This window comes from Setaria viridis, chromosome 3 (assembly GCF_005286985.2).
Source record: "Setaria viridis chromosome 3, Setaria_viridis_v4.0, whole genome shotgun sequence".
Lineage (NCBI taxonomy): Eukaryota > Viridiplantae > Streptophyta > Magnoliopsida > Poales > Poaceae > Setaria > Setaria viridis.
The window spans coordinates 9,353,779-9,366,272 of record NC_048265.2 but is presented as its reverse complement, the minus strand read 5'-3'; the positions used below and the strand labels follow the sequence as shown (position 1 = coordinate 9,366,272).

At 41.5% G+C, this 12,494-nt stretch overlaps 1 protein-coding gene across 1 annotated transcript; it reads right to left on the bottom strand.

Moving 5' to 3' along the window:
- Nucleotides 1-8,328: 8,328 nt before the first annotated feature.
- On the bottom strand, nucleotides 8,329-11,223 carry LOC117850036 (phospholipase A1-II 7). The gene is made up of 2 exons (XM_034731814.2): nucleotides 10,396-11,223; nucleotides 8,329-9,253 (listed from the first exon to the last, which is right to left on the bottom strand). Exons 1-2 carry the CDS (start codon nucleotides 11,014-11,016, stop codon nucleotides 8,654-8,656), a joined length of 1,221 nt encoding a protein of 406 aa, XP_034587705.1. The 5' UTR covers nucleotides 11,017-11,223; the 3' UTR covers nucleotides 8,329-8,653.
- Between the last annotated feature and the right edge of the window lie 1,271 nt (nucleotides 11,224-12,494).

The window sequence follows — 12,494 nt, the reverse complement described above, 5'->3', positions numbered from 1 at the left end:
TCGTCCTAGCATTTGTTTACTCTTGTTTGCATTGCATTGTTTTGCGTCTCCATACGAACACACAAACGCTAGCCTACGCATACGACATTAAGATTTAAGACGATACAATACAAATGACAAGCACGCGTGGCTATTTTCTTCGGTGACGCTCGCCAATCGCCACTGTCACCGTGTCTGTTTCTCCGGTCGGCAGTCATATACGCATGGAACGGATGCTCTGGTCCGCCCATGCCGAATTTTTCCCTGCCACACTATCTTTGTTGTTATATTTTAGGGGAAAGCTAAATCAAGATCAAATGTTTTGAGGAGCTCCCACGCTCGATGTTTTAACCAATCGAGAAACACCATGTTGATTTGCTTTCTTCTCCTCCGGTAATGGAGGGCTCGCTCCGCCCGCAGTAGTAGTCCCAATATTCCAATATTACAGCGTTAGCAGCGTTTTGTCTTCTGGTCGGTGCCCCTGATCCCTACGCTACGAGCAGAGGATGAGAAAATCCGCTAGGCCCACGCTGGCGAGCTTTTCGGATTTGGGTTTTGGGGTTGGTGTTGGGCTTACCCGTGTTCGCGGACCTAGCGGCTCGCAGGCTGGCGGAGGAGCAAGAGAGACGGTGAGGAAGTGGAGGCAGTGAGGAGTGGGGCCTAGAGAAAAGTGGGGAAGAAGAGGGTGGCAGGGGCGAGGACCTCGACATCGGGGCGAGACCTAGGTGTCGGGCTGGAGCTAGGGGCGTTGACGGTCGGGGGAAGAAGATAAGGAGATAGAGAGAGTAGATGAGAGCCATTCAAGTTTGATCCAACGGCCCGGAAAAAATCGAGTGTGGAGAGACTCAAACACTCGAGAAATACAGAGGCAACCTCTTAGCTATTATCTTAATACAATAGTGTTAAAAGAAGCCACCATATTCGCCGAAAAGGTCTAGAAATTCCCATGTTAATAAAAAAGGAGAAGAATATGAACCGTTGGATTTTATGATGATCTAACGGTTTAAACTAGCCCAAAGAGTCCACGAGTCTTTTTTAATATGAGTCCATGATCTATCTACTATCTTAATACAATAGTGTTAAAATAAGCCATCACGTTCGCCGAGAAGGTTTAGAAATTACTACATTAATTGAAAAAAAGAAAAGAATATGCACCGTTGATTTTTATGATGATCTAAGGGTCTAGATGAACCTAAATAATCCATGTCCAATATGATTAATAAACACTTAATTTGGGAACCGGAAAAAAACATAGACATCGACCTTTCAATTAACATCCAGATCAGCAAGCAGATTAGATATTTAATAATTCTATATGAATTCCATACGAATTGAAACCAAGAATTATTCCTTCTTTAGTAAAACAACTCTTTCCAGTTTCCATCTACCATACGATGCCAAGAGCTAATTTCTTCTATGTGACCAAAGAAGAGAAGAGCAGACATTCCTTGCCATCGAAATTGATCATCAAGAGAACTAAAACGAGGATTAGACGGTTTCGTTGGAACAAGTGAGAGAAGCAAGGAGCAGAAAAAATAGAAGCATCATGATGAAAACAGAACCCACAATAGGAACACAACGGCGGTGGACTAGGCAGCCATCTTTGCCGAACATGGTGTGCCGTGCGGCACAATGGCAGGCCGTTTTCTACCAAGCCAAAGGATACCGGTGCCGAGCTTGCCTGCTCCCGCAAGAGGACCACGAAAGGATCGGCTCCACCTTGAGACGCCGATGTCACCGGCAAAGAGCGTTGCACGGACCAAATGAGGAATAGCACCAGTGACTGTAGTCCGGCCTCTCACCATCTGGCTTGCTCATCAGAATTCACACTTGCCCTTAGATAGCAGCAGCGTGCAAGAGTGGCAGCGTCCATGCCGGCGTATGTGCTACGGTGGTGTCCGCAATGTCATCAAGCCATGCATATATATACAGCCTGCGATGACAGCACACAACAACGATTTATGATGGTAATGAGTTGGGTTTAGCATAAACACCGGTTAGATATCTTTATTGTCGAAAGTGAAATTTTTTTGTGTTGGAACCATGGGTCAAACTATGGTTGGCAATGTCATCAAGCCATGCATACGTGTTTATTATTTTGAGCCTTGGCATCGATGCCGCACGCAATGACAGCATACAACAACGATTTATGATGGTAATGAATTGGGTTTAGCATAAACACCGGTTAGGTATCTCTACGGTCCAAAGTGAAAAATTGTTGTGTTGGAACCATGGGTCAAACTAAGATTAATTAGATGAGAGTTTCGGTGATCCCGTTGATCAAGAATTACACAAGGAGCAATGTTGGTGCAGACATTGCTGATAATAGTGCTGATTTGGGCATTTGCCCTGCAGGGTCTAGACAAACGCAGAACCCGGCTAAACATGTGCACAAAGTGTCGTCATGCACTGCACCAGAAAAAAAATTTGCTGGTGGCAAAGAACGATATGTGCTAGCGGATGTTAACAGGCCGACCCCTGGTCCTTGCTGGCGGGTGGCAATTCGGCCTGTCAGCATGCTAAGTTCCAGCTGCCACTACAAATATTTTGTACTATCTAAACAATAGACTCCATGATACGCCAAGATTTGGTTTCGGCAAAAAAAAAATATTATGCCCAATCACCGTCAATTTTAATCCATCCAGCCTTTGATGCAATGCTTAGCCTTAGCGGCTTAGCCTATGTCTAGCCTATGTGTACGAAGTCAACAACGGAGAATTCTTCAGAAAGTATAACATCCCGAGTAACATCCAGTGAACACGAAGAAAAAAGATACTATAATGAACAAGGTACTATAATGAAACCGCTGCAAAGTTCATGATCGTGGTACCTGCTGGGTGAGGTCATGGTTTGAGTATATATTAAATTTAATTTGATTGTAAAATTATATATCGGCCAATATCTTACTATTACTAATTGGAGGCTCCTTTTGAAGCCTCCAGGTGAAGCCACCTAGGATTCCTATGTGGACACTCTAGAAAAAGAGAGAAATCCTAGAAATTCTCACAAAAAAGCAAAACATTCGACCATCAATCGATAGATTCAAATCATCATAGCCATTGGATCTATTATGTTTTCTAAAAAATTACTCACCTATGCCATTATGAAAATAGCCTAAAGTAACCCCCTAAATCTATATATAAATTACCCACCTCTACCATTATATAAAATAAAATAAAGTAACACCTTAATCTTCATCAAAATTACCCACTTATGCCATTATAAATAATATTTAAAATAACCCCCTAATTTGCAACTGAATTGCCTACCACTGTTACTTAAAAAATTTAAACCCCTTAAATTTGCATCTATATTACCCACACATGGCATTATTAAAAATAACATGAGGTAACTCTATGTTTGAATCAAATAACCTTAATTAAAAATATACAGCAATATATGATTCTAAATCATCTATATCTTGCACTATTGGTATACGATATAATAATTAAGGTCTATACGTATGATTTGTGTCACCATTTATAAGGATATAAAGTGATGAGAATATAGATTTCTATGCTAAAATTGTATATCAAACTTAAGGTTCATTAAACAAATTCAAGTGCATATCTGCGATGCAAAGTGAAAAGTTAAAGATTATAAATGTGGATGAAAATATTATAGAGTAATTGCTAACTAAAATCTATTACAATTGGATGAAGATATTAAGTATATATCTACATAAGCATTGTGTGTTCGAATATTTAACAAATGAGAGCAAGCTTATGGTAATAGCTTTTTAGCAATGTAGTTTCATTTTTTTCCATTGGAGGCTTCGCATTAGTTCCCACGAGACAAGCCAGAAAAAAGAGACAAATTCTCATAAAAATTAAAAATGTCAAACACCAATCCTGTAAACTCTAATAATCATAGCAATTGATCTATTATATTTTCTAAAAAGTTACCCACCACTATTATTGCGAAAAATATTCAAAAATGAGCTCTAAACCTATATTTCAATTACCGAGCTCAGCTATTATAAAAAATAATCTAAAGTAACCCCATAACCTTCATCCAATTTACTAATACACATCATTATAAAGCATAACTTAAAATATCATTCTAAAATTTTATCTATGTTTCCACGTATGTCGTTATTAAAAATAACCTAAAGTAAATACCTAAATCTTAATCTAATTATCTTCATGTGCATCATACAGACATGTTAAAAAGTAAATTAATATATGATTTTAAATTATGTATTTATGTCATTGTTAATATAAAAATACTAAGTTAAAGTATATACACATAATGAGTGCCACCATTTAGACCATTTATACATGTATGTGAGGAATCGATGAAAAATATTGATTTGTATGCTAAACATAATGTATGGAGGATTGGAGGTGTGATACAAAATGGAAAAAATATGAATATGGATGAAAAAGTGCATTGAGTAATTATTAATTAACAATCAATCACAACTGGACAAATATAGATACATATCTATGTAAGTATTATGTTGAAGTATTGAAAAATAAGAGAGTAGTAGGTAAACAATTTTGATTATTAGCTAGGAGTTTAATTTCTAAATAATTTTAAATACAATAGCTTCTAAAAAATATTAGCCCGTGCGGGAGCACGGGTTGATGAACTAGTGTATGATTAATTATAACTCTATTAATATATGATGAAGGGATTACAATGTTAAAAAGATACGGGACTAGCCGCGCTATTTGCGCGGAGCATCTTGCTAGTTTAATATATATTCGTTAGTTGGGGTCCATATATCGTTATTGACGAAGAACATAAACCAACGATCATGTTAACAAAATCTTCTTCACTTAAATATGAGAGTAATTCAACAAGCATATGAGTATATTAATACTCCGCAAGACTTATCCAACTATAGTGAATACTTAGACGACTAAAGTTTTTGGGTGAGGAGTTTGTTTGAGTGGATGCTTACTATCAAATTTAGCATTCAAGTTAAGGTGAACTAAACATTCTAGGTAAGAAAATTATCAAAAGCATTTCAGCATTGAAACCAATTGATTAATAAAAACAACAATATTTATCATCATTAAACTTCATTTCTTTACTAACGATGTGACTCACTTATCAAGATTATCTTAACTGAGAGGTATGACGAAGCAATTCAAATTAAATCCCTTACAGGTGGACCTAATCACATGACACATGCATGCTCATCGAGCCGCATGTGGTAACTATTCTCTTAGCAAGTGCTAAATACTTGAACTGCTCCACGACCCTTGAGTAATAGTCCACACCGATACTAATGATGGGTCAGCCATGAGTTAGACTACCACTCAATTAGGAAGTTGGGATCAAGCTTAACCTACTAGCGCACACTATGGTACATAGGTTTACCAATTTTAATTGCCTCTTACTTCCTGCTTGTGATTAGTACAGTTCAAAATCGACCAACATGACCAACAACAGATGGATCTTAATTGACACAGGTGGAGCTACGCAAACCAACAAAATTATAATAATCATTCTCATCTCCACTGGATCTCCAACTTTATCATGTATTGCAGATTAACAACACATATTAAAAATTCCTATATCTCACGGGTGACAGATAGTCACTTGACTTTTTCCAGACTTAATTAAGCAGGTCATTTCTATGAACCTATACATACTACATACTAGTATAGAACAACGGATTTCTAGGGAGCATGTAACTATGATTTCATTCAACTCCTAGAACTTAAGTGCACAACAATTACTTAAATAAGAACGTTACTTAATTTCAAATTAGTGATCATATTTTGGTGCTTGCCTTCCACGCTAGCCTTGGACTCTTCTAGACATTGGTTAAGGTCTTGTGAAAATTTGAGAGGCTTTGGGATGCTCACTCTCAGACTATACATATGTGTGAGTTTGTGGTATAGTGATGATAAATGTGAACGTTCATGAGAAAACTATATACGAATGGTTTTGTTTTGAAGGTCTTATCTAAAAAATAGAATATTAAAATCAAAATTTAATTTGAATGATCCATTTGTGAGCTGACTTATTTTATTACATTATATTGTTGATGTCAGTAATTATGTTTGAACTTCCATGTAGAAGCTTTGCTCCTTGGTCCGTGATGACGAAGTAAATATGTGGACGAGGGAGGAGTGAATCTATGGTCGAGGGTGAAGGAGGCATCATATATTCCTATTTCTACATAACATATATTGTACATAGTATGTACTCATTTAGAACTATAGTTAGCATCGATATTAATGAACATGCTCATGCGTTGCATCGCCCGGATTAGTAACTGGCTAGGATTGGCTCCTCCTTCGCTGGTAGGATGGAGTAACATGATTTATTGATTTAGCATGCGTGCACAGCTATGATCTGAAACAAAAATCGAAATGCAAGTTCCTAAATATGGGGAAAGTATCAGCTAAGAATTATTACACCATGATACACTATAGAGAGATGGTTTAATAACCCCCAAAACATAAACTCTGGTCAATTTTTGGCAAAGTATATGAACAGGCATGAAACAATACACAACTAGTTGTAAATTCAAACTCCCGATCGAATTCTAATACGTGCTCACTATTTGTAAATGAGGATACAAAAGGTGTAAAAATCACACACATTCATATGAGGACGATGTTGTATTCGATCGGATCTGCTTGAAGTTTTGGAGCATTAAATGGCTGTAAGCATTATTCTAGTTAATATTGCAGTTGAGTGTATATAATACTCATATTTTCTCCTAAATAGATATTATTTTACACATGATTTTTCTAAGCAAGTAAAAACTCTTTTTTAGATGAAAATAAAACTTAATTAATTAATTATTATGAATTTAACAATCATAAATACATAGGAGCCTACAATGTCCATACACTTTCCAAGTTGTGCAAGTTTTGAGTTTATTTGAGCTTTCTCTCCACTTTCTCTTTACATCGGGTAAGATAAATCACGATAGATGTCAAGTTGTCGGTTAGTTGCATCCATAGATATTTAGAAATGGATCACGTTTTAGTTGTTATAATTCTAACAAAAAAATATCATTAGTAACTAGTGCTCTCAGGTGACCATATTTAAAACATATACACTATCATTTTACATAGCAATTTTTTGTGCATAAAATCATTAATCTAGAAACGTCTCTAAAAATGACAACCTTTAGATGATTTCTATTATGCATGAATTGTATATATTTTTTAAAAAAACATTACAAATCAGGCGCTTGAAACCCTACCTTCATGAGAACGTGCAGAGACAGGACATATTTTGGGATTAACAAAGTCACCACGAGCACCTCATTGTCGATGGGCAGCAGCTATAATTGGCTACATGAGCTAAGAGTTCTCTACCCTAGGTCCTCTAATATTTTTACAAGTGTTGTTGATTAGGCATGCACATGAGACATGGTTTTAGAGTTTATATGAACAATGCAGAGGCACACATACGTAAGGCTATGAAAAAATTGCAAACTAGCACATAGTAGCAGAATTAAGTAAGGCTGAGAAAATAGGAAGAAAATTATAGAGGGATGAAAAATTGAGCTAATATATAGCATGCATAACTTAGAGAAATTTGTATTTTTGACACCCCAGATACGTGGCTTCGCATATTTGACACTCCAAAAATTAGCTTCACAAATTTGACACTCACAACATTGACACATTGATTTACTTGACATTATGCCTCTTTAACGATTTTATTTCCTCCTTTTTCATTTACTGGATTGTGAGAGGACTAAACTACCCTTGATTTATGTACGTACCATCCAGAATGTCGGATGCGCCCGCCCGCCTCGCTCGTACGCTTGTTTGCGCACGGCGTCGACGTCGTCGTCCCTGACAGTAGCGCTGGCGATCGTGGGACGTCTTGGAGGTGAGGGCGTACAGGAGGCCCTTGGATTTGTAGAGCTTGTGGTTGTCCATGAGCTCGATCAGCTTCAGCAGCTCGGCCACAAGCTTCTGGCCATTGTCCAGATGTCATGAATAAGGTTGCTAGTGCGTCATGAACAAGGCTGCCAACAACGACCACGTCGCCGCCGTGCGCCGTGCGCATACATACATAAAGTAAGGGGTAGTTTAGTCCTTTCACAATCCAGTCAATGAAAAAGGAGGAAATGAAATCATTAAAGAGGTATAATATCAAGTAAATCAATGTGTCAATGTTATGGATGTCAAATTTGCGAAGCCAATCTTTAGAGTGTCAAATATGCGAAGCCATGTATTTGGGGTGTCAAAAATACAAATTTGTCCGTAACTTAAATGTTGTAGCGTGCCAAGTCTAGCGCCGTCTAGCGCCATGCTACGTAAGCCAGCTTGCTAGTTTTTTCTAAAAACTGGATTAGAATTAAAATAATTTAATTTTTAATAAAAGTATTGTGAAAAGAGGAGAGAGGACAGACCAATATGATTTAGCATGCATCCACAGAGTTATCATCTAAATTGAACGTTGAAAGCAAAGCTCACTGGCTATGTGTGCGAAAAGCATAGCTAGAATTATTACACAATGTTACTCAACCGGGATGGACGGATGGTCTGACTCGTGAAACCTGATGATCTGCCTCCGATCTGGCCGATAGGAAGAGGCGGAAGCAGAACACACTAATAAGCTACTACTACTTCAAACCCAGATGGAATGATAATACATGGCGTATTATTGTCACTCATTTATAGACGACAACACGAACGGAGAGCCACACCCACACACATGCGTGCGAGCACGAGCTCCAATTTGATCAGATCTGCTGGAAGTCCTGGAGCGCCCAGTGGCCATCGGCGCCCTTGACCATGAACTTGTTCTTGGCGACCCACCAGTCGGCGGGTACCGGGTACTGGTCCTTGAGCGCGCCCTCCTCCTTGTTCGCCAGCGCCACGTCGCGGTCCACCTCCAGCTTGAACCCGCCGGCGCTGCCCTGCTCCCCGGCCACGCCGTGCAGGTAGCACTCGAGGTTGTGCCGCGTCGGGATCGTCCCGGGCTGGCGCAGGTACGGTGACCGCCCCGTGTCGATGGGCAGCGGCACGGCCACGTCCACGTACCCCAGCGGCGGGTACAGGGGCACCACGTCACCGGCGTTCTTCACGTGCAGCGCCCTCAGGTCCGGGAACGAGGCGAAGGCGTTCTTGAAGTTGGCGTCGCCGACGCGCGGGCTCGCGTACACGAACGCCGTCACGGGGCACGGCGGCTGGGAGGAGTCGGCGGGCGCGTTCAAGCCGTTGGCGGCGAGGTCCACGGCGTTGAGGGTGGCCAGCGACGCGCCCAGGCTGTGGCCCGTGACGGTGATGCTGGTGACCTCGTCCTTGTACAGCGCCATGAGCCTCCTGACCTCCTCGAAAACCTGCACTCGCCAGAGGGCATTATTTGATCAATTCGGCAATTAGCTTGGCGTGTGGATATGAAGCAGCTGCAATGCGCGTCTATATATATGCAAAGTCAATTTGCTGACGATAAACGCTAGGCGACGCAGGCTATATTTGTATATATATATGCCGTTTCAAGTAACCTAACAATAATTAGCTAAAGAAATCTAGGGCGGCTAGCTTAGATTTCATGCATCCAACAACTATTCGATTGAGTGTCACTTTGCTATAGTTAATTGAAGGTCAAATACTTGAAGAAATCAAAAGCATATATTCGAGCAGCTGATATTGTTTATGTGGGTCCACCACGGAAGGCATGGACTACATAACCACATGATTTTGATAGCGAATATAAGCTTCTTTGGATACATTTCGAGAGGTGCCGTATCCATGACTAATTTCTATTATGGTCAGTAGTTTCAAATCATACAATGCTCATACAGCAGTTTATTACCATTTTCATATGACTTGTTCTAGAAAAGTTATAATAATGTTGATGATAATCTAAAGTTAGCCGGCCCTTACAGATTAGAACGACTAACAATTAATATTAGTTTGTATAATCAGATAGAGAATTATTAAGCCGATCTTTCTCTTATTACTAAGTCATGATATCACTTACTTAAGGGAGTAGTATATATACCAGCTCCCTGCCTCTTTCGCAAATGGAGTTTTTCTTTCTTTCCAAAGTTCAATACATTAATGCAACTTCCTGTATTGCTGACCTCCATCAATACGGTTCTTCACGGTCGCATGTACAGATGTGCTACGAGCTAACTCGTTGCTCGAATGCATGTTTTAAGCAAAGCAGCGGCTGACAAGTAGGCCCTACGTACTGGAACATTCATGCAATGTGCATGCTTTCGTGTGAGTTCACGTTTGTCCAAACGCTACAACCATGATATCTTGGCCGTACGTGGAACAATTTTCACTGATGAAAATGTATATAATGCTTTAGGTCCTGTTTGAAACCGAGTGTTTTTTTACAAAGTTCTTTAGAAATTTGATTCGCAGTAAGCATTTCAATCCCAAGTTTCCATTTCCTCAGGTCTTCTGGTAATATTTAATCGTAGTAAGAAAAAACTGGGAGATGAAGTGGAGATCGTTAGTGGTTACTTGCCTGATCTCTGGCGCTGGACTGGTTGTACTTGGAATCCGGGTTGCTGGACCTGTACACGGACAAGAATCCCCTGTGCACCAGGGCGGCCGGGTTCGCCGCCGCCGCCGATCCCAGCACGGGCGCGGCGGACACGGGCGTGAAGTCGAAGTCGTTGACCCACTCGAGGTTCCTCATCGTCCCGCGCCACGCGACGAGGATGTCGCGCCTCCCCAGCGCGGCGACGCCGGCGTCCGTGGCGACGGCGACGTACCCCATCCAGTTGGACTCCCTGCTCCACGACTCCGGCAGCAGGTCCGGCAGCGGCAGGACCAGGAATGCCTCGGGCACGGGCAGCGCCGACGTGGCGTAGATGAACTTGGTGACAGAGTAGCTCCCCGCCGCGGCGGCGCCCGAGCTGGCCAGCAGGTCCGAGTAGCCGAACACGCACGCGCCGCAGTGCGGCGAGCGCTTCTCCTGGTTGAACCCGTCGTAGGTGGCCTGCGTGAGCTCGCCGTAGGCGATGAGGTTCGCGCGCAGGTCGATGTCCAGCGGGTCCAGCAGGCCGGCCCACGAGCCCGCGCCCTGGAGCTCGCGCCACCTGTTGGCGATGCTTCCAAGCATCGGCGACGACGACGACGCCATGGCCGCACCTGCCACTTGTTGTTAATGAACTCGATCGATCGCCTTCGGCTACGCGTACGTGCCTTTGGTTTGGCTACTAGCTAGCTGAGGCTCTCTGGGCTCGGCTGAGGCCTTACTAGCTTCAGCTTGGTGGTGTCTTTATATCGCCAGATGCAGGCCGCGTCGATGTGATCGAGGTACACGGTAATCTACTTGCTGTTATCTTTCAGAGGCGCGTACGTCCATCTCAGTGTGCTCAAAAGGTATTATATCTTACCTGAAAGTGACCGGCAGGAGGAAGAAGAACGTCATGCGCCAACGACTGTTCAGCGATCTGCAGTGGTAAAACGTTGCGTCTCCGACAAAATGATCTTTGGCTGGTACCCTACATGCTCCGAATAGGAACATGCGCTGGTCAGTTGTGCACGAACAGTTACGTATCATCCCTCTAGCTACCATATTGCTGTTCTCGTCCCTTTCAGCTTCGTAATCTACTGTAGTGGTGAAAGTGGTTGGTAACAGTACTAGGTTGTACTAACAGTCAGTCAGTCAGTCAGTCACATGGCTGGTGTTAGGGAAATGTTGACTGTGGGTTAAAAAGTGCACTTGGCACGGTTAAAGTGATTCGGCGATACAAAGGCCAAGGCGGTGAAAACGTTTCTTGCCAGTACATCTGAAAATTGAGCCCGGTGTAGAAAAATGTGTGCCATTATGCCAAGAATCGTTCATCCAGAACCAGAGCAACAATAAGAAGCACGGTTCAGGCACCTTGCTAAGGGCTATGGCTGACCTGGCACTTGACTGGTGGTTACAGGAACGGAGATGCAAAGTGTATGTGTCACCTCATTGCGTGCAAGCTTTAATTGCTTGTCCCGTCGAAGATCTGATGACCATTATCCTGCTGCATCTGTGTGGCTTTGTTTCTTTTTTTTCCTCGAGTGAAATTTATGATGACGTCGTTGATTGGCACGGCAAAGGTGGTAGCTTTCAAGCGTGTACCATGAGTCTGAATAAAAATATATTTTTATTCAACTAAGATTTTGCATCCTAAATCTTCCTGGTTTACCTAGTTAGGAGGAGTTTCTAATTCGAAGTCTTCGTGACTTCTCACATAGCAGTACCAGTTTTAGAGATGGTGAGTAGAGTACTAGTAGACGTTCGTGTCGCTTTGTTCATGTTTAGAAAAATGTTTGGTCACTTTAACAACCCTTACACGTCTAGAAAAATGTTTGGTCACTTTAACAACCCTTGCACGTCTGCCGACATGAGGGATATATAGCGTTGCACTACTCTTGAATGGCTGTTTAAAGACTATCCTTATTTAACACCAGGAGAATGACTCGTTCCTTCAAAATTTCGTAAAATTTCTTCTTTCTTATTTGATACTGACTTCAACTTTCGTTCTCAAAATAACATTGTTGTTAGTTTCGTTAGATCCAACCGTGAAAAATCTTTAGAGACCTGTCAGATTTTTTGTAAGCGGACAAATATACCCCTAG